The sequence below is a fragment of the Phaethon aethereus genome (assembly GCF_964289735.1).
Source record: "Phaethon aethereus genome assembly, chromosome: 5".
NCBI lineage: Eukaryota > Metazoa > Chordata > Aves > Phaethontiformes > Phaethontidae > Phaethon > Phaethon aethereus.
The window spans coordinates 58,402,609-58,425,968 of record NC_138579.1 but is presented as its reverse complement, the minus strand read 5'-3'; the positions used below and the strand labels follow the sequence as shown (position 1 = coordinate 58,425,968).

The following is a 23,360-nucleotide window of genomic DNA, read 5'->3' as shown; positions in this document are numbered from 1 at the left end:
CGCAGAAATTAAACCGGCAGCAGCACTGAAGCAAACAGGCTGTTCCTGCATTTTTGTGCTGGCACATAACTTGCTGCAAACAAGTGACAAAGTACCTGCTGAGTCACTGAATGGTGCCTAATAGGTTTAGCAGTGGTAAGTCAAAAAAACAACATAGGATAACTCTAGATTAGGTATTCCAGAAATACTCTGAGGCTTAAGTGTACGTTTTGGACATCCCCAGACAGTTTTTCCAGCAAAACACCATGTTCACAACCATCTGTCCCATCATCAGGTGTCTGTGGCCTCATGATCTGTCCCTTCATTACAGCCCAGCCTGGGTCTGGAGGTGAGCTCTGGAAAGGGACAGGCAGGTCCCTGCATCCAGCCAGCCAGAAAGGCACCGGCCGGAGCCCACTACGGCGTTCGCTTTCCCACTCCAGAAAGCCACCACCAGCGCGGGCGTGCTCGGCGAACGGATCGCCAGCACCTCCCTTCCTCCCGGATGGAGCTCAAAGCTGCGCCTGTCAGCGCTGCACAGGTCGTGTTCTAGCCACGGCCACCAGAAATTCCTCAATGAGATTAGGAGTCCTTCGGCAGCGCTAATTAGCGCTTACGCAAGAGGGGATTTTTCCAAGCCCTCGGGGCTGCTGCCTGCAGGGGATGATGCTGCTGGGTCTGCGGACAGTGCCCTGAGACGGGGACCTGCGCCCAGAGCGAAGGGGCACTGACAGCCCCCGTCCCCCTGGTTTTGACAAAAAAATTCCTCCCCTCCTCCTCCTGAGGGGCCGCCCGTTCTCAACCCCGTGCGCAGACGATCTCCAGGTGAGGAGGAGATGAGGAGTGAGGGCAGAGCACTCCAAGCCACAGGCGGAGGAGACTCGGCTGCCTAAGCACTGTCATGAACTAGGTTTTTCCAGAAAGCCACCGCAGCATGCTCCGAGACACCCGCTGCCTGCGGCACGCGGCCGGGGCAGAGCGCCAGGGTGATGTTTATGAGATACCAGCGGGAGACTATTGCAACCCAGTGTGCCTGTCAGCTCCAGAGGAACTCAGGCTGACTTGAACAAAACATGCATTTTCTCCTTTGATAACCAGACAGATTTATAGGACAGCAACAGGAAAACCTCAAGAAAAACCAGTTATAAACCCTCTGACACCTGGGCAAACATCGCTGCACCCCCCTGCAGAATAAATACCCAGACCTCGCTTAGAAAGAGACTTGGGTTTGTACCTAAGCCCGTACACAACCGCCCACTGGGGCTGGGGGTCCATAAAGCAAGTCAGCAGAGCCTCAAAGCTACTCGCACCCACTCTGGACAGATTTAGGAATCGAGAGCCTCAGCCATTTGCCGGCACTGCTTGCTGTTCCTGCAGCTAAAGGCCAGCGGCAACGTGAGACGCTACGCACGGGTGCGGGAGCAGCACCCGCCTCCTCATGCGGGGCTTTGCTGCTTTAAAAGAAGCTAGAGACGCCTCCAAAAAAGCACTACGTAATTTTACAAAAAAGGGCAAAGAGAGGCTGCAAGGTACATTATGTCCTACCACAGCAGAAGAAAACAGCATAAAAGCATCTGTGCTGCTGGATTGCAGCTAGCTGTAATGTGGAGAAATCCGTACCAACAGGACGAGCAGCAGAGACTCCAGGCCACCTAACATCTGTGCCAGCGACTAATAAGCCAGTGCCTTGTATAAAATAGTATTTTATACTGGGGAGCTAGGGAAGGAGGAATGCTGCTGTTTGTTTTTCCACATGCCCTCATATGACCCTGCCAAAGTAAAGCTCATGAAAGTTGGGCTTAACAATTTTGTCTGAATAGAGGCTATTTACATCCTTAAGAGCATCTGGCATATTTCTGCATTTCATCTTCCTTTCAAAGGAAAACGCAGCTTCTAAAAATTCCCTCCAAGAGTCATTATAATTTTACTTTGCTCCCGATACAATAAACAACTCTACCCGTCAGTCTCCAAGCGTTTTGCAAAGAAGCCAGCATCGCCACGTACAGCCTACAGACAGGCAACTGAAGCAGCACAACTTTCCCAGCAGCAACCACGAAACCACGGCAGATATGCACCCACTGCCCGCACCCTCCCGAGTCCCGCCCCAGCACCCTGCGCACCGCAACACCCCGCAACATCCTACACGTGCACGGGGCGATGCCGACCCTCTGATAATATCTTGCATGGAAGTGTTTAGAAGCCCGTATCCCTCTCGGCGGCCGTGCAACCCATGCTTGGTTCGAAGTCCCTCCCTTTACAAATAAAAGGAACCAGCGCTGCACTCATAACAGCTTGAGTTCTTTCTTCCTTTTGAGTGATTAGAAAATACTATATTTACTATATATACTACAGGTATGCTATATTTACTCTATAGAAAATGCCGTAATTTCTAAACCAGAGAAAGTCCATAGTCGTATGGGTGCCAGTCTGTACTTTTTTCACAGACTCTGCCTTCTCACGGAGCGTATCACTGAAGGGCTGCATGTTCGTTTCACCCATTTCTACAGTCCTAATCGCTAAGGCAATCTCTTAGTACCTCCTTAGCTCTTTCCATCCCCTACTCACCTCTAATATTTGCTAATTTCCCACATGCACAGAAATTGTTGTACATCAAACTTGAGATTGTGTGGATGGGTGGTTACAGCAGCCTTCAGCAAAGTATTGCTCTGTTAATCAAGAGGCATAAAAAAATGAAATATAAAAATTGTTTTGACCATTCAGAACTTCCCCTGGGTTAAAGAAAGTACCAAGCAGCACTGGGTGCCGATGCTACATTCAACCGCGTCCCCCTCCTTCGAGGCACCAGCGGCTCCCCGATGTTTGCCGCGGGCGGCAGCAGCTTGCATTAGCCCCAAAGCCCCTCGGGAGCCAGCTCGCGCTCTGCTCTTCTGGGAAAAGTGTGGAAAAATTTGACATGGTGCATCAATCCAGCTTGGTGCTTGCTGCATACAGGCTTTGCATTTCAAAGAGTTTTGTGTCTATGACTTAAGAGGCCCTGACGGTGCTAGGTTGTACCTGGGCACGCGATTTGGGAAGGCAGCACTGTGCTCTTGTGGATTTATCGTTCACATGGACCAGCTGATGACAGAGACATAAAAACTAGGAAAAAAGCAGGGAGGAGAGAGCGAACAATGGCGTAAGAGAGGGGCGAGGAGAGGCAGAGCGAAAAGACACGTAACTGCAGCAGGACAGCAAGAAGCCGGGCGAGTGATGCACGGCCCCGAAATACTGCTCAGGTCCAGCAGACGTAGCTGACGCTTCAGCTGTGAAAAAACTCAGGGATGAGTTGAGAGGACTGAAAGGAGTGGTTGATGTTACATTTGCTCTTTATTGAAAGAAAGAAAAGATAGGGAGAGAGAGAAACAAAATTAGCTCAATCCCAGTCCCCATCTGTTGGAGGATTTTCCAACTGCATTCATTCCTCTGGATCAGCATCCCAGTATCTATGAAAAAAGTTCCCATCTTTACCAACAGATATGCAGGTTCAACAAAAGCAGGGTAGCTTTTTAAAATATATCTCTTTTTAAGAAACCTGGATAAGACGGTGACTGTGCCCACAGCCCACATCAGCTGCAAGGAGCAGGAGTGAAAACCGAGGCCTCAGAACAGCCCGACAGCGTCGCTGCAGCCGGGTTGAAGCGCGGAGCCCCGATTCCTTCCGGAAAGATGAACACAGGTAACGTCCTCGCCGCCGCCTGGAGGGAGCTCCCGGGGGGAGGCGAAGGAGCCGAGGGCGTCCCACGGCAATAGCCAGGTCGCGACGGGAGGACGGTTTCTACAAGGGGAAGACGCCGGCTCCCACCCTGCGAGGAGCTTCTGCCTCGGGCTTCTGCGGGAGCGATCAGCCCTGGCACAGAACCCGGTCTCACAGCCCAAAGCTGCGTTAATTAAACCCCCGTCCTGCACTATACCTGTCGCTCCCCTCGCCATTCCTCCACGGTTCTTGCCGGCTCCGGCGGCCAGAAGAAAAGCGTTAATGCCTCCTTTGGTTCTGCCCTCAAACGCGACCGCCGACGCTCCTGCCGAGTCCTGCAGCCGCTGCAGGCAGCGGTAAGTCAGGTAGCCAGGCAGCCCCGTCCCTAAAGCAATGCCGCAGTGAGGCTGCCACTGACCGGCTTCTAACGCGGCAGCGTTCAAGTAACCGGACATCTTGCTAGAGAGGCAACTCCACACCAGGAGCATTAAAGCAGGGCCCCTCCTCAGGTTTTTTAGGTCTGAATCTGAAAAGAAAGTAGGAAATTATCTAACTTACCCTTTTAAAAATGAATTTTCAAAGCTTACAAATAAGTTATTTAAATGTCACAGGAAACTGGAATTACTTTAGGACTGCAGAACCTGAAGTACATAAAAACATCAGGAAGTTAATTTGAGATTTTACAGTGAAATCCAGGCAGACACAGAGAATCATAGAATAGTTTGGGTTGGAAGGGACCTTTCAAGGTCATCTAGTCCAACCCCCCCGCAGTGAGCAGGGACATCTTCAACTAGAGCAGGTGGCTCAGAGCCCCATCCAACCTGACCTTCAATGTTTCCAGGGATGGGGCATCTACCACCTCTCTGGGCAACCTGTGCCACTGTCTCACCACCCTCATGGTGAAAGATTTCTTCCTTTTATCTAGCCTAAATCTGCCTTCTTTTAGTTTAAAACTGTTACCCCTTGTCCTATCACATCAGGCCCTGCTAAAAAGTCTGTCCTCATCTTTCCTATAAGCCCCCTTTAAGTAACTGAAAGGCTGCAGTAAGGTCTTCCCAGAGCCTTCTCTCCTCCAGGCTGAACCACCTCAACTCTCTCAGCTTGTCCTCACAGCAGAGGTGTTCCAGCCCTCTGATCATTTTAAAAGCCTTTGCTGCCAGGGCATGCTGCTGGCTCGTGTCCAGCGTGCTGTCCACCAAGAACCCAGGTCCTGTTTGGCCAGATAGTCCCCAGCCTGTATCATTGCAGGGGAATCTTCCTTCCCAGGTGCAGGGCTTTGCATTTGTCCCTGTTAAATTCCATGCGGCTCCTGTTGACCCTTTCCTCCAGCCTGTCGGGGTCCCTTTGGGTGGGAGCTCCACCACCAAGTATATTGACTGGTCCCCCAACATGGTGTCACCTCCAAACACGGTAAGAGTGCACTCAGTTGTCTCCTTCAGGTTACTGGCAAGATGTTTAACGTGTCAGCTGCCAGGCTAAACTTCTGCAGAATCTTCTTGTCACTGTACTCTACCTGGAGGCCAGCCCATTACCCTCTGAGCCCAACCCACCATGCAGGTGTTTATCCATCTGGTTGCCCATCCATCCATACCATCAGGTCCTAACTTTGATAGAAAAATAGTGGGAGAAAACAGTGAAGGCCTTGCTGAGTTGAGGTAAACACACGACTGGTCCTCCCTTCGTCCACAAATCCAGTCATTTTATCATAGAAGGCCATCACGCTGGTCAGGTGTGACTGACCCTGGTAAACTGGTACATTCATGTGAACTGTTCCCAACCACTTCTCTATCATGTGCCCAGAAATGTGTTCCCTGGAGGACTTGTGTGACTTTCCCAGGGACAGAAGCAAGGCTGACTCCCTGCAGTTCCCTACATTGCTCTCCAGGCCTTGCTGGAAGATGGATACAACACTTCCTTTCCTCCAGCCACCAGGAGTTGCCCTCATCTCCATTAAAGATGGTCATCAAAGATGACTAGGCAGCCTTGCAAGGACATAGCTGGTTCTCTCACCACCTTGGACGGAGCCCATGAATTTGTATGGGTTGAGTTCTCTAAAGTAACCTCTGCCTCAATCCTCATCCGCTGCTGCTGGCTCTTCTTCTTGTCATATCTTTTGACTAACCATATGGGCTTGGAAAACCCTGGTGGTCAAGACTGAGGCAACGAAGGCATTGGGTACCTCACCCATATCCATGCCTACCATCACTAAATCACTCACCCCATTCAGCAACACTCTCTGTCTTCCTTGTTCAGCAAGTCATATGTAACCCTTGAAAGGCAAAACCAAAGAATCATCTGCAACCTATCAGTTAGTAAATAGTCTGGAGGAATAAGGCAGAGTCAGTCCTAGTAATATGAAGTAGTCAAACAGTAGTTGCTAGGGGATTGCTCTGGTGCTACAAGCATCCTCTATTTGCACATCCAGAGCCCTCCAAAGAGGGCTCAAAGTAGAACTAATACTACTGGGAGGAAATGATCACAGAGCAGCTCCTGGCAGCAACGATGAAGACCAGAGTTTAGGGCTTGGCAGCAACAGATGTCTGCCCAGACACCTTACAAAACTGACAAATGTGGTATTAGACTCTGGCAGATGTTGACGGTACCATTCAGCTGGCTATTGAGATCATTCAAATCCTCATTACAAGTTGGCTGTTCAAGAGAAAGATAACCAGGATCAGTCTCACTTCCTTTTAATTACCAAAAAAAAAAAGAAACAATCAAGAAGTTAAGACAACTAGTTCAGAAAGGCACCTGGAGTAGAGAGGTGAGCAACATCAGCGTGCAACCTGCACATCCACAAGACAAAAAAAAGAAGTACCAAAACATTCAGAATTCACAAGGTATTCCCCCCTCCCATTTCCCAGAAACACAACTGGATGAATGGAGACTTGAAAAAGTGGGATTAGGGAGGAATATAAAAAGTTACAGCAAGCATGTAATACTTTCTAACACCTTGAAAAGGCTGCCCTTGGAATAACCGAAAGTCAGCCTTTCGACTGAGAGGGACAACCATGGTAAGTAGAAGAGGTATCAGTTCATATTGCCAGCGCAGTACTTCATACTTGCATTAAGGCACTTGATTATTTTGTAAGTAATAAAAACCAGCTTGAGACACAGAATGGCTCAGCTTCACGAGGAAAGAGATAGGACAGAATGGCTTTTACGGCGAGGCAGAGCGCCAGCAGTTCAGCAAGAGGACATTCTTCCGAGAGGCAATGAAGGAGGGGGATATTCTACACTTTGCAGAAAAACTAGAGCACACATGAGCTTTTACTGCTTGGAAGTCACAGCAGGTGTTGCCTCAGAGTTGCAGGAGGAAGGAGAAAAGCATTAGAACTTCCTTTCACTTTCAAAGGTCTGCACCGCATTGAAGAGACTTCCCTGCTCCTCAGGGAATCGCCAGGACTGGTGCAGAGATGAGAGGGACTACATTTTTCTCATGCTAACAGTAATCCTCATTTAATGTATTATTTAACTGAGCATGAAGTGTTTATACATAACTTTCTGACTGTAAATTGTACATGTTACTAACGATAGGCAAATACTACTTGTCTCCTGTATTTGTACTATATTTTAATTAACGTGCATTTAATGTTTTAGATTGCAAGCACCCGTCCTGCTTTTCACACAAATTTCTTCAGAACCACTGTTCATAAATCACTGTTTTTTCCCTAGCTATTGATTTCACAGAACAAAATACACTGAAATTGCACGGACACATGGCCCCGGTTAATTACAGCTCAACGGCTCCGCTATGGTTCTTGTCGTTCACCCCAACCCCGCTTGCAAAAACAGGAACTTTAACTCTGTACAAGGGTCTGGGTAAAAGCCTCGCTGCAAAGCCCTCGAAGTGCAGACGGCTGCCTACCGACAGTGACATCGTGTGGTTCCCAGTAAAACCGTTCCCCGCCATTTCACACTCACAGCAGGATTTCTCGCAGACCCTTCTCCAGGGCCAGAGTGAGCCGGCGGCAGCACCCCCCGAGCCGCAGGGGGGTTAGCTCCCTTTTGGACACTCCACCCTTGAGGACCAGCCGCAGGAACGCAGCGGGTGAGCGCCCAGGAGCTGCCACAGCTTAGGTCGAACATTCCATGCCCGTAGCCGGCAGCTCTCTGGGACTTCCCCCTCCTTACGCCTTCACTTTGCTCCATGTGGCTCTTACCATCGCTTTTTTATCCCACCTTCCATCCCTCACTTAGAGGTGGATCCCCTCCACGAGCCTGCTGGTTTATAGGGAAGTAATCACAACAAAGCGACAATCCACCGCTTACTCCCAGCAGATCCTTCTTCTTTACGAGTGCTGGTCTTACCTATGCGGATTACAGCTTTTTACAGCGAGGACAAACTCGTGTTGCGTTTGCATGGTGGACTGGACATACGATCCCGGATAGGTCTCAAACCACTACTTTACGTAATACTTTGTAAAGCATGGAAGCTACTCATATCAGAGTAAGTTCATTTTTTACATTTGTCATAGGAAACGCGAGATGCATTCAGGGGAGTATTTGTACCATACTATCGCTCTTCAGTGGTCAAGTTCAACGAAACTAAAACTATCTCCAGCATGTGTTAATTCATGCCTAGGACTAAGGTTTCATCATTGCCTCTATATGCATTTTTGGTGCCCACACTTTGCTATGGTAACTTCTCCCTCTCTACAATACCTTCACGTCAGCAGCATATTTTAAAAATGTAGTAATTTATTAGAAATTTACTAGAAATTAATGAGTACCAAGTACTCCCTGTATCTCACTACAGCTCACAGGATCCGGTTTTAAATGTAGCTGAACAGATTCCTTTCCAGCAGCAAGATGATGCATTTAGTTCTACATACTACTTGCTGGCTGGCTCAGGAACATTACTAATTATATTACATGCATTAATCCAATGTAGCTTTTGTGGGGGACATCATATCCCCTTTATATTTAATTCACAAAAATCTCTCAAACTCTCCAAAAGTAACTGTGGTCTTAAAGTCTAGTAGCATGCCTACAGAAAGCAAGCATAGCACACATTCACCGTGCTGTTTCTGGGTATCATGGTCTCCTTGTAGTTTAATCCATTGCCTCTTCCACATCTGCTGCTTCTCGTTTAAAGCTCTTATCTTCCCAGCTAAAGGCTACTAAGACAGTCGTACCCATCCTCATTTCTGCATCCAATCTATTGGTTGCACTCAGGCTCCAGCGTAGTACCAAGGCTGTTTTCCTCCTTCTTCCCTTCATTATCACTCCTCAGCGATTTTTCCTATTTCCTACTGTTCCTCATACAGCCTGAGCAAAAGCCTAGAAAAGACCAAGACAGCCACAGAGTTTTAAGAACAAAACCCAATTGCCTTCAACCAAACGTTCCCACAATCAGAGCTCTGAGAATATCTGAATATGAGGAACGGTCACAAGTATTCTGGCCTTACAACACATGCCATGCAACACAGGGATTAACACCTTGAACATACTCCTGCTTACCCCCACTTAAAACCCAGAGCCTGCTCCAAGCCTTGAATTTTAAATTGGCTTTCCAACAGAATGAGGCAAGTACAGCAAAAAGGCTGTATATGTTAGTTTGCATTGAGTACTGACGCAGAGGAGTTGCTAGGTCAGAGAAAGCAAATACATCACCCAGAGCAGGCATAAGGAACTACAGCATACTTCCACGGAAGTAGTTCTTCCCCGATTCTGGACCACCCATAAAGCTTCACCAATTGCATAAAAAGGCTTTTGCCCATGAGCAGGTCAATTCTCCACACCCAGTGGAGCGGCAGGCTCAGTAGTGTGAGATTTCAGAAAGAGGAAAGTAATTTTATGCTTTAAAACAAAGACCCAGATCCTCCTCTTTGCTCTACGAGGAACAGGAGGTCATTTGTGGATACGTTTTAAGCACCCCAAGTTCCTGAACTGTGAATTTAAATCATTTATGGATGTGGCCTTGAACTGAAGTAACCACCAACATAAGCAACAAATCTTCCAGCATTTCTTCTGCCAGGTAAAGTCATAAGAAACTCTCTCTCACATTGTCAACTAAACTGCTACCCTACAGCAAGGTGGCAGTGCCGTAAATTCACAAATAATTCAAGGCATATAGATCAGGGCTACTACTTTTGAGAAGACTGACAAGGTCCCTGTTGCACTTCGCAAGCTCCACACCAAGGACAGAAGTGCCATTTTTCACCAGTACCTTTAGGTACAATGAGAAAAACAAATCGCTGAAATACCTTAAGCTGCTTTGAACTCATGACCACCTAGATCACCATTACTGGCCAGAAAACCATATTACTTTTCTAAATACTTACTTCAAGTGTAAAGAGTAGGATCAAAATGCCTACATTTAACAGCTCCTTACAGTGCCATATACAAACCAGTCTCAGAAGTAACATTACATGAAGATCTCCCTGCCCATTCTCTCCAGCAGAAGCCTTATAAAACATGTGCCCCGGAACATACTGCCTTAGGTAATAAGCTTACAGCAGACTTCCATAGCAGCAGCTGGTGGTCCCACCTTCCATTTAACTTGTTTATATGCGGCTTAGCAGAGAGGACTAGGTTGCTTAGCATCAGCCACCTCAAAGCTATTCTGCTTTCCCTATGAGGAAAAGCAAGGGTGTGGTGCTCTCCTCCTTCCCTATGAATTCCAGAGTTACATATTAAAAGCTCTATCTATGTAACAGCCTACTTTAAAACCAACCTGTAATGAATGAAAGATTAAAAAAAGGAAAAAAAAACTGATGAAACTCAGATATTTGCACCTCAAATTCAGTCTCAACACACCTGCTGTAGTTTGTCATCTTAACTCATTCCAATGTCACATATTTAGTGATTTAACTCCAGAGAGCTCTACGTACTTAAGAAAACACGTGGCGTGTGCTACAGGCTGTAATTTCTTACATTTGACTTGAAAAATGTAATCCATCTCCCAAATGCACTTCCACTGTAACTTCTTCTTTAATCTCCTACAGATTATTTACGAATAAGTAGCCTTTCATCAACCAGTAACATTATTTACTACTATTTGCTACCCGCTCTCAAAACAGCATTACACAACCTAATCTAAATAAAGAAAAATTTAAATTCCTCTGCTACACATGGCACTGGTGTTACTCCTAGTTACTCCTGGTTAATGCTTGGTGGCTGTAGAGGTGACTGGACGCTGTTTAAGCACTGTTTTCTCAGCAGACATTTACAGATTTATGGCAGAGCACAGGACAATGAGCATAGCCTGAAAACACAAGAACTCTTGACTGGACCACCGACTACATACTTCAAGTCAAAACAAACATCAGCTTTTATCATCTATCATGATTTAAATTGAAATGGCTTTTCTTTACTGCCAAGCTTGAAAAGGTCATGCAGACATGCATACCTATCACCTAACCAGGTCCCGTCACCCAATTCTTCCCCCCACCCCCAAAAATTCAGGTTTCCGAAGAGAGTCAGAAAGAGGCAATGTGCTTACCCCCCGATAATGGTTAGATCATCTTTAATTCTAGCACCTGAAGTTATACAAGGGTTTGCTTAATAATCAAGTTTCAAAGAACTGTTGGACACATTCAGTAAGGTGACAACTGTGCAATACCACTCAGTATTTCAATATCAGGGAACATACTCTTGAATTGTTTAAACACAATCCACAGAACTCAATTAAACAACCATCCACAGTTTAACTAAACAATCAGTTAAAAGTCTTACAGTTTAATAATTCACATAATGGTCAGTCTTTAGTAAGGGATACTGAAATTCATTAAAACACAACACTAGATTTTGCTCTATGGGTGTGTTGGGCAGGCACGTAATTGGCCATTCTTGGGTATAACCAGAAGAGTAAGGAGAAGTTTACCACAGTTTGGCAAATCCAACATTTTGTCAGTTAAAAGTGAACTGTGAGAATTAAATACTCATCTTTACATATACACAAGTTATGCTGTGAAAGCATATTTGCTTACAAACATATAAAAATACTTGTTAACTAGTTTGATAAGAAAATAATGTATAAAAGTATATAGCAAAAACATTTAATCATCTCTGACAATGGAAAGATCAAATTCATTTTTATATCACAGGAAACAAAAACAGCTACAATTTCAGTTTTCCTTAATCCCTTACCCAGAAATACAAAGGAAGACACAATTTGTTTCCAAACAAATGATGTGAAATTTCAATAAGCTGAAATGCCTCAATCCAGAATGAGCTCAGGTATTTGGCCATATCCTAATAGTAGTAGTAATCATCCTGTAGCCGTTCCGGATTCATAAAATAAATACAGTAGACTGTTTGGCCACTGAAATATAACTGCAGCATAAATGAGAGATTAACATTTTTGCTGACAATGAAATTCAGTGTAGGTTTCTTAAGGCTAGCTGAATACTCAAGTCTAATTTAACTGAGGGCAAAAAAAGCCAATCCACCCCTTTTTTAAAAAGTATTCTCTATACTTCAATATAGGTCTTTGTAAGAGCTAATGAAATGTCAGAAGTAAAAATAAATTAATTCACAATAGACGACTTATGCATGACTTCAACACCTTGTCCTACATGGTTTTGTTTCATCTCCTTTGCGAATAAAACTCCACAAGGTGCAAGCTCTTAAGGGAGAGAAGTAAGGAACTGTGGTATTAAAGAAGCAGCCTTAGTGTTTTGTTTTGAAGTCTGCCCCAGGATGACTGGGTCTTCTTCAAGAACTATTCTGCCAGCTTCTTGGACTAAGGCTATTCTGGTGACCACTTTTAGGACATGTACATATAAGGCTAGACCAATACCAGAAGTGATGTAAAATGATGGAAAGAAAAAATAATCTGGCAGTTGATAGCTTGGTTCTTGGGATTTTCAGAAAATAACACAATGGCAGCCTTTCTTGTCTTTTTCTTTCCGTGTTGGCTCTGGTGAAGGAGGGCACTCTTGTTCTTGAAATTTCCTGGAAATAGATATTCCATATTAAATTCACAGAATCATTTTCAGTTAAATAAAAGTAAATACCATATTTAAAGTTACTGTTTTTACACTTTTATAGAGCATGGACTTACTTTCGACACTCAGAACTAGTCATTAAATGAGTGACAGTTTTTTTGAGTTTGCCTTTTTGTTTTTTTAAGAAACACCATTTTTTACAGGACGATCTCAGATTTAGTTTATCAGGTTTACTTATTGGGTGATCAACATAGTCTGAGAGATTAAGGTGAAGAGATTATCTTTCAAATACATGTTTACATGAATGTAAACATTCTTCCTAATACACAGGAACATTTTGTAATGGAGAGCATCAGCCAAAGTTTACAGGTAACAGCAGGCAGAATTTTCTCAGCAATTTCCTGCTACATTTCAATACATTTGCTGTAGCTATCCATTAACGTAGGGACATCAATTATCTGCTCTCAAGTTCTCATACCTTATAACTCTGACAAGTTCATGAAAAGCTTGGTCTACATTCAATCTGATTTTTGCTGAGGCTTCCATGTATGTTACTTTAAGTTGCCGTGCTAGCTGCTGACCTTCCTCTTGTGTCACCTGTAACAGACATCGATCATTAAAGTTTAAGGCTCCTGCAGGCACGTTCGTATGCGTAGACACTGCATATACACGTTAGGGATCTATTTCCCGTCAAACAGCAATGCTTATTTGGCCACAGGATAGTTTCCACGCTGTCCACATACAACAACTGGGAAGCAAATCCACGTAATACATCTTTTCAAATGCAAGTGAAGACTTTTTAAAACAAAATTTCTGCAACAGACGAAGACTGCCCCTCCAAGGAATTTCCCTCACTGCAGCTGCCTCGACTTCAGTTCTGCCTAACAAGACCAAGCTTTCCTTCACAGGCAGACAAGAGTCCCCCACTCCTCCTCAAAGTGAGTGCTTCAGTCAACATCTGCTGGATTACTAACAGAACTGTGAATACTATTGCTAAATTCACCTTCCCCCTGTCCCAGCTAAATCTAGAGGAAAAAAAAATAATCAGATTACTACTTTTAAAACAAGAACTTGTTTAGCTCCTGAATCTTTACAAAGTCATTAAAAAAATCTATTTATGACACAGCAAAATATTAATACAACCCATTTTAAACATGTCTTAAATTACAAGAGATCTAAAAATCCATGAAGCTTTCAGGCTATCCAGAGATATTAAAGAAACCCTGTCTACTTCTTGACTCCTTGGGACAAAAGAGGAAAGGGAGATGAAGAGGAAATAACGAGCGTCATAAAGAGTTGGTATAAAATTTGAAGTGATGAAGCAGAAGGCAGGAAGCTAGTGAACCATTATAGGAGGGAGGAATAAGTTGGGCACAGGGCAAAACCAAAGGAGATCACTGCATATTTTTGGATGAGTAGAAAGCAATGAGGTCAGACAACAGAAGGCCACCCTGAGCAGTGCAAGGCTTCAACAGGAAGGTCACCCACAGGGCCAGGGAGGAAAGGGCAGCTTTCAGTGATAAAAGGAAGTACAACAGATCTTGCCAAGCCAATGGCTAGTGGAAGAAATGTCAAAGCCTACAGTGCTTTCACAGAAAAATGTTAAACCAGCACAGAGGACTGATATGATGAGAACGGGAGGAAAAAAAAAAAAGAGTTTATTATTAATTTAGTTTTGAAAAGGCACTCAGATATTCACTTAGATTAAGAAGCTACACAGAAATGGAAATAGAAAAGCATCATTGGCAGCATTCACCACAGTGCAAGGTATAGAAGTACTTTTTAGCTTGCAAAATACCTTCCCAACATCTACATGCACAGTTTGAGAGCCTTCATGCATGGCATCTCAACATGTTTTGATTCCTCTGTCCTTAGCCCCCCCACTGGTAGTACATTCATCTATTACTGCTGAATTGAGGGCTGCTCCCACTAAACGCTCAGGAAGCTCTACAAGGAGCCCCCAGCACCTTGTGCCATTAGCTGGAGTAACTCAGGATGCATCTGCTGATCTCAAATGCTCATGGAAACTCTACATTTATTTCAGTGTTATTACCATCAGCTGAAGCCAAAAAATACCCTCAAAACCAACGCAACCCCAAGATCAACTACCGGAGATGCATTCTTAACTGCAGAGCACAAAGCAAGAATGACTGGCATCCTTCAAACCTCCAGTGCTGTCTGAAAACTGAATGATATTCGAGATTTTTGCTCCAGTAGCTAAAACAAATCCACTTCCACCTTCCTCTGTAGCCTCAGGTGTTGATATATCCTTATTCCAAGGCTTACAACAGCTGCACTTTGAGAAACATTTGTAGCTGTTTTCTGGCACATGAATGACATTGCAGAATCCCCCAAAGTTTTCATCAGGGCTTCAAAAACCTTCTATGCATCTCTGCCTCACTCACTGGACAAAAGTAAGTTGAAGTATGGATACAGCAGTTTTTGCAAAACTAATCCCCTTTGCTCTTCTTCATCCTGCATAGTCCACTGTAGCCCTAAAAAGTGAGAGGCTAAAGTCTAATAAAGATGAGTAATTGGGAAGGAACGAACAGTCCTGAGGAGAAACCGAAACTAGTCTTTAAATATACGTGGTTACCACTTCATTATTGTATCTAAAGCACATTAGAGGTGCAAGTCAAACTAGCACTGTAATACAGCCAAGCTACACTTCCACAGCAGTTTGCATTTAAAATATTATTGGTGCAACATTAAAGTCCTTATCGTATTTACTAGAATATCTAACTGCTTAATACCAGAATAATCTTTTTGTCAATCTTACAAGTATACTGTCAAGTAGCTCATGGTCAATTTTAGTGACATCAAACAACAAACTTAGTTTAAAAACAGTATTTTGTTTTGGGCACACTACAGAAGCATTTGCAGTGCCCAAGCTGTAAATTCGAGGCCAGAACATACCGGTTCCATTTTCAAAGCTGAGGGAAATGTAGTAAGTACAAACATAGAAATACTTGAAAACAAAAATTTAATTAATTTATTAATTTGCATCTTTTTATTCTCCCTTCTCAAGTACGACAACCCTGTGTCATGACAGGCTTTCCAGTAAGTGTCATAAGAGAACTTATTAAACACCACCAGCAAAATAAAGACTAAATCCTTTTTCTTCAAAGAACACTTATTTTATTTTGACGAAGTAGAGAGAACCACAGATTTTCTGGTACTAACTGTGTGTGTACATGTGGGGGGGGGCGTTTTGCAGTGAAAAAAAATCTCTTAGCTTTGGCAAGTTTAAGGCTGAATATGAATGGGAATCATGATGCTTATCCTTATAGGATATGTTACTGTTTGTTTTTGGGTATCATTCATTCACGCTGTTCAGACATTAGGTAAAAGTTTCTCAAATTAAACACTACTATAGAAGATGTGAGCAAGTCAAACACGGAAAAGCTTATTCTCCAACTTTCTAAGTTATCAGTCTTCTTACTGAAACAGTTTCCATTTGAGTATCTGTGCAAGAATCCTGTGAACATATCCGACACGGCCCCCTCTCTTCACTGTTGTAGCTGAGAACTGTCAGAAATATATTAATTTCTAAAGTTTCTATTCTTGCCTCCACCTAAAGCAACTCTACAAGGCTGCCTAACCTAACACTGCCTCTGCATTTTGCCTGGACACTTAATGCAAAACTAAGGGCCACACTGTACTCGGGTCAGCAGGTCACAGTTAAACATTTCCTCAAGCTTGAAAGGAATCCATTTCTACCTCCTTGTCCTCACCCCACAGTGCTCCCCGCACAGAAACATTGCCCATTCCTGCCGAGAGCCGCATCACTCCTGAAGAGCGCATCTCTCATCCTGATGTTCTGCCTCACCAACCCACCCACAAGTGCTGCTTGTTCATGCTTACAGTGGGCTGCCATAACGCTTTCCTGTGGGGGTATTTCACTACCCACTAATTCTATTTTGTCCACATTCTCATGTAAATGTCGCTTTGGTGCGCACAAACTGTGGTTATGAAGCACTGCCACACATTCAAACACACTGACTTGCTGTACTGAAGTACTGCATCAGATGCCTGATTGCTAGTTATCTGTAAAGCTCAAAATCAGGCAAGCCGTGGGAAGACCTGAAGGTACGATCCATTTCTGAGAAAAAGAGGCATCACTGTATATGGCCATAAAATCTACCACCTCAAGAAATTTCTGTCCCACTTTCATACAAGTTCACAATAGTTATGAGAAAGGCCAAAGCAAAACGTTAATGAATTCAGGTAGGCTACCACCCAAGTCCCTGTACCCACCCACACCCTGGAATAAGCCACCTCAGGCCAAGCTACCTGTGAAGCAGGGAGTCTGCAAATCCAACTTATTAACTGCTTGCTCACCAGCATCTAGGCTGATGCTGATAGAGGTCAAAGCACGAGGCTGCTTGCCTGGGATCATCAGCTTTGCTCATTATCTGTCCATGCATAAACTGACATCACATGGACCTCTCTTTGCTTTAAAGGTATCTAGCAGCACAGATGATCTTAGCACTAGGTCATTGTGTTAGTTCAGTCATGATGCAAAAAGCAAAAACTAGCGTTTAATGAAACCCAAGCACTTTCCTGCTGCAACTTGGATTTTCCTTGAAACCCTGCCATCTGGGGAATGATCAGACTTGACCCAATTTAAGCTAGCAGTTATCTACAAAAAGTCATACATATCCTGCACTGACAAGTCTACTCCTCCGTCAGTAGTGGTTATTACTAAAGTGTCTGGGGCTCTACCGAATTGTCTTATTGCAGAAATATTTAGCGTTGTCTGAGTTGTACGAAACTAACCTTTTTAAGAGAAAAACTGCTACACAGCATTTCCTTTAAGGAAAGAGCAATGAGAGGTGGTGCTTCAATTTTGGTTTCAGTCACCAATCTATGACGGATTGGGGAATCTGGAAGCACTGGTAACTTTATTCCTTATCATACAAGGACATTCTAAATATTAATGCTTGCTCATTCTCTAATAACTCATTTTTCTTTGTCAACCTAACCTGTGGATATTGAGGACTTTGCCTCCCATACCACAAAGGAGACAAAATTACAAGGCTGCTTAACTCCACTTATCTATACAGTTATAACCATAGCAAATAGCTATTTCAAACTTCCTCTTTCACCTTTCTTCTTCCAAATACACCTGTGAGTTGACCTATAGTATATTACAGCCACCACTACTTTAGACTACACCTTTGGTATACCCCAACACTTCATCAAGATCATACTATAATCTGTGCACTTCTGCTGTACAACCCAGTTCATGTATTTCCTGAGAAACAGTTGCCACCATACAAGGATTATTAGTTACGCATCATTTGCTTCCAAATTTATGGTACCACAGTGATAGTACTCAGTACTGTGTTCAACTACAAAACAGTTACTTGCATAAATGTGTGGACAGACCCTTGAGATATCCAAACCTTTTGTACACGTTTAACTGTTTTGGGCACCAGAAAGATTTGTGTGTTAATTCTATCGAGTATTGTTTGCTGATCAACACACACACTAAATTACTTTTAACACAGTTTTACACTCTCAGAGGTAGCATATATTCTCTTATTATTTCACTGGTTTGCCTCCTGTCTTTCATAAAAAGAAGGCAGATGCTTAGTACAAATAGTTTTACTCTAAAGACTCATACCCAGCTTCCTGAATTTCTAAAAATGCTACTTAAATTCTGAAGCTAAAAATATACATTTGTGATTAAACAAGTTAAAGAGAGTAAGATGACTTCTTGTAGAGCTGCCAGATAAGTAAAAGGACTGCAGTGTGACACTCTAGCCTGGCTGACCAGGCTTTCAGTGTAACCAAAGCGAGGCTTGGCACACCAGCAGACTGAAAATGTGAAAATGCAGGGAACTAGCACTTCTCACACGTTTGCCCACAAGTTACAGCCTGGGGACACCCCACACTTCCCACTCACCCCAGCGCTCCTAACCAAGGTGAGGGACTACTCTCGCCTTTGCCCCCAGACGTCCCATCGCAGCTGCCTGTGCAGCAGACCTGTAGCCAGAGCAGGATGACGTTGCTTGTCAGGATGAAGTTTCTCCATACTTGGGGAGTCATGGTGGCAGTACTAGTTTTCAGCCAGATCAGCAAGCTGGTCCAACTCACTGACTGGATGCCTGCATCAAGAGTTCACATGATGGAGCAGAAACCACCCCACCAACAACACAGCAGAGACTGGCTGCGTTTAACATGCAGCTGATAACATCTAACTGCTTGCTGCTGCCAAAAGGCGAGGTCTCACTTTCTTCCCCCCACCCCAACTCCTCCCTGCTCTGCTCTGAGCCGCAGTCCCACCCCTCCCATGGTTCCAGCACTGGCACTCAAATCTTTCTGCAAGCTGATTTGACTCACACAGGTCCCAGAAAGCCATTCCAGCTCATCTGTTTTCCTCCCTGTCTACAGAGATGATTCAACTCACAAAGTGCTTCAAGTGAGAGCTCAGGCCAGCAAAGGAAAGAGTGGGAACGTGAAGTCAAGAGGGAGGGCAGCCTCTCCCTTCTGGAGACTGATGATGTCAGCTCAGCATCCCCAAACCACTCCTTCAGACTGACTTAAGGCCAACTGAAACATACCGTGTGATGAGGAAGGGCCAGGGAAGAGTTAAGAACACGTAAGTAGCTGTTTCAGCAAACCTGGAAGTGCTTTTTCAGCTACAGCTGTTTAAGCCCCAGCTTACAATGGAAGTCACAAATCCACCAATTTGCATGTAAATTGTGAGAAGGAGAGCACCAAAAGTTATGTTCATCAGCACCTAATCAATTAAGGCAATTAATATAGCCATAAAAAGCTCCTATAAAGGAGCTTTTGTGGACATAGCTTTTTTTGTGTTCAGATATAAGCAGCAAAACCGTAAAGTTAGGCATTTGAAAACGGCTGCTTTGAGCTTGAATGCGTGGCAGCCCGTCATCATCTGAAAAAGCAGCTAGGAATCGGGCACGGAGGGATGAGCAGGAGAACAGGTGACAGGCACCTCTCTCTTCCTTTAAGGGAGAAACAGATGCAGTGTACTGACATTAGGAGGGCAGAGGAAAGAGAACAAAGTTCCTAACTTTCTAGAAATGGATCTACAGGATTACCAACGACATTTGCAGGTATCCTCCGAGAGCTGGGCCTGACAGCGATGATATTACTTCCCCTCCCAAAGCATTTGGATGTCTGTCCTTCAGCAATTACAGTTTGCAGAACAGTTCAGTTTCACTGACATGGTTTCCATGCCGACATTTGCACATGAGATAAAGCACTTTAAGTTCCAGGACCTGCAAGGTTAAATTTGGGAATTTTGATGGGGGCACATGGTAACTGAAGAGTGAAAGTTTCACTCTGTCTCAGGGACAGGCCGATAGCTCTGTGCATATGTGAGTACATGAAGTTACTACTGATGAGTTTATGACCCGCTTCTGTGAAAACATCTTCTAAACACATCTTCCAGCATAGGTTTTAATTTTGTCACAGTCCTTCTACATAGGTTCTAAGGTAAAGGGGCTGTGACAATCAAGGGAGCATGCTCAACAGGAACTTTTTTTTAACTGAGGACATTATGTGGTATTCAAGAAAAACCTCATTCAACAACAACATACTAATCCACCAAATTCCTTAATGTTATTTGTTTTGAGCATAATTTTTTCTTGTTCCAGGCACTGTTTTTTGACAGAGAAAAGATTTTATTTAGCAAAGAACAAAACCTAGGTAAGCATTTGTGGACAGAAATTAAGTCACATCCTGGTACACAAATGTGTGAATATCTTACTGTTTAATGCTGTGTTTTCCTCGTGAAACTCTTAAAATCACAGCATTTTTAGTAATATTTAGTTTACTCTCAGAGTAAAAAAAAAAAAAAATCAATCATGTGTTTGCTCACCTTACAATCTCAGGAGAAAATACTAAATTCCTGAAATAAGTTGCTGAAGAATACAAGTTTGATGCCTGCTCCTTTCCTGCTGATGTAGTAAGATTATTTTAATTTCAGCCCAAATCAGCTTGATCCATGAAAAATCAAGAGTAAATAGGGAAAACAAATTTAAAGCTCCTTCTTTAAATCATTCTGAACTAAATCTTTTAAGCTTTCTTAGAACTAGAGCTGAGGTTGACATCTACTGGTTTCAAAGCTTTAATTTTAAGGTACATAAATACGACAGCAATTGTGTTGCTGTACTTCCAACTTTTAAAACTTTCAGTCAGTCATGCAGAAGGTGAGTGGCCAAACAGAAAACAGCGAACGGCTACTCATTTACGCATAAGCAGTGAACGGTAAAAGCAACAGCACCGAAGCCTCAGGATCGTTAGAGCTAGTGCTGGAACACATTCTGCTTGGCACAGAGCACTATGGTGAGTAACCAAACAGAGGAATTAGACACGTTCATGCCTGAGTAATCAAGTCATGACAGAAAGCTCTCAACTCTGTACGTGAATAGATTTGGTCTCAACATAACCCCACTGAGTCAGACAGAAGATGTGCTTTATGTGGAATGCCATCATGCTTCTAAGATTCTTCAAGTACAGGAACTGAGTTTAGTTGTGTTTCTTGCATTAGAATTAGTTAGTATGATTTTTTTTTTCCCCTTTCTTTCTGGTTCCCACTCTATTTTTGGGAGAAAAATTGTAAAGCTTCTATAAGAGAGTGAGTGGTAACTAACAGCAAATTAATTACCTGTCTTTGGTGGTCCAGATCTGCTTTATTACCGACTAGAATCATAGGAAACTCATCGCGATCTTTCACTCTAAGGATTTGTCGCTGAAACTTATAGATTTCTTCAAAACTGTAAAAGAAAAAAAGTAAAGCCTCAGTGTACTAATTCATAATTCTCAGGTTCTGCAGAAGTTCAGAAATGATGAGTCACCTATTTGGACTTGCCCTGCTATGCCACACAAGCACAGACAGCTGCAGGCACTCCAGATCCCACTGTCACAGCATGACCAGTTAAAGAATCATTCAACACTCAAACTAAAAAAATCCACAAGTTAGCAGTGTGCTATGCACTGGACTTAGGTGGGGCTGCAGGATAAGCAAAATGCTTACTGTGTCTTGATCTAGAAGGACTCGGCTGCCAATGTGTTGCAGAGAATCAAGCAACCACAGTCTATTCTACAAATATTGACTTTGGAGTTCAACTGTGGTACAATAGTCAAACTACAGTCTAGAGACCCTGGTGTTCAGTATTTCAGATGGCAGTCTCCACAGCTACTCCTAGGAATTCTGGGGGGAAGCTACTGAAGCTGGAAAATTTTATTTCTTGAAGAACAGAAGAAGGGCAGGGCCAAATGATGAGAAAGCTTTCCAATTACCAGCTAAGTTATACCAGGTACTAATACTGTTCAAGCAGCAAGGAATATTCCAGCAATACTTAAGGGAAGGTGAGCAAAGCAGAAAGCTTCACCAAGGACAGTATATTAAACAAGCAAATTCTGGCCTAAACAGGAGGGGGGGGGGGGGCGGGGAGGAAATCACTGCTTTCAAGTAAATGCTGTTAAAAGCTACATTTAAAGCTACATCACTACATAAGGAACTGCAGCACAGATACTTGCAGACAATCACATATTCTTTGGAGCACAGACTTCCCAAGCATTATATTTAATTCCAGGCACATAGTCTGAAACCATTTACACTAAAATTTGCAAACCAAAATTTAAAAGCAAGATGATCATCAGTAAGAAAGCTGCATTAAAAAAATTACAGTGTCAGACATGACAATGCCAATCCACCTCCATCCACGTAAAGCAATCATGAGAAGAGAGGTGAATTAGAAGGAAGGTGTGCCACTAAGCACAGCTGGACCTCCATTTACATATGTTTTAATACTCTGCTCAGAAGTCTGGAGCAACTGGAGGAAGAGAGTTGAAAGTTACCAACTAAGTCATCTAGATTTCTTCTTGCTTCAGAATTACTTTCCACCACACAACCAGTTCAGACACCACTAGCAGATGCTTCATTGACAGGCAAGGTAAGTCTTGAATCAAATGGTATCAGAACAAAAATGAAAACTCTTCTCTTCAGAAGTCTTTAAGGATTTCAGAGAGGAGAGCGATATGTGGCAAGAGCTGCATAAAATCAAGGCAGATCCTTAGCCAGAACGGCAAACAAAAACTTAAGATTTTTAGACAAACCAAGGAGTTCACATGACAACTTAAAATCTACAGTCATCTGTAGCAAAATTATTTATGTTAACACAAGTTCTCAGCGTGTCTTAAGATCACAGACCCAGATCTCTGACAGAAGTGTAAGAGTCTCTTCTGGACAGTACATCAAGATGAATTTATATATTTAGCAGCATCTTTAAATGTAAGATACAGATCCAATGGAAACACACTCATGCTCCATAGAATATTTATCTTAATTCTCATTATAGAGCCTAGACTGAATCTGTATGGGAGAAAAAAAAAATCATAGACAACTTTTTGAAGTTGTTGGTCATTTTATTGCTCTTGTGTTGCAACTCGAAACAAGTGGAAGGATGGATCCCTGAGCACTTCTCCTTTATTACTACATATCTGACACGGTCAGTGGAGAAAGATCACAGCCAAAATATTAAGTGATTGTCTGTATATACATTGCAGTTTCCTACTCTTACAATGATCAGGAGCTACCCAACCAGGCTCCATCAGCTTCTAAAAAGGTATGTTTCTTCACAACTCTGCAGTCAATTAGTTATTGTAGGTTCCAGTCAATTCATGGGAGTAAGCAGAGTGTGCACTGCCTGCAGAAGAGTGCAGAGACATACCCTGAACTGGCTATACCTGTTCAGAAATCCAGAGCCAGCCACTTGATGTTGACAAGCACACAACAAGGGGATATTTCTAAG

The 23,360-nt window shown here is 43.4% G+C and overlaps 1 protein-coding gene across 1 annotated transcript in view; it reads right to left on the bottom strand.

Moving 5' to 3' along the window:
- Positions 1-12,486: 12,486 nt before the first annotated feature.
- RRAS2 (RAS related 2) overlaps positions 12,487-23,360 on the bottom strand; it is a gene marked incomplete at both ends in the record, with an annotated part of 44,261 nt that continues 33,387 nt past the window's right edge. The window contains 3 exons of the mRNA XM_082001028.1: positions 12,487-12,574; positions 13,046-13,164; positions 21,212-21,320. Coding sequence (XP_081857154.1) covers positions 12,487-12,574; positions 13,046-13,164; positions 21,212-21,320 — 316 coding nt within the window. The remainder of the gene's footprint in view (positions 12,575-13,045; positions 13,165-21,211; positions 21,321-23,360) is intronic.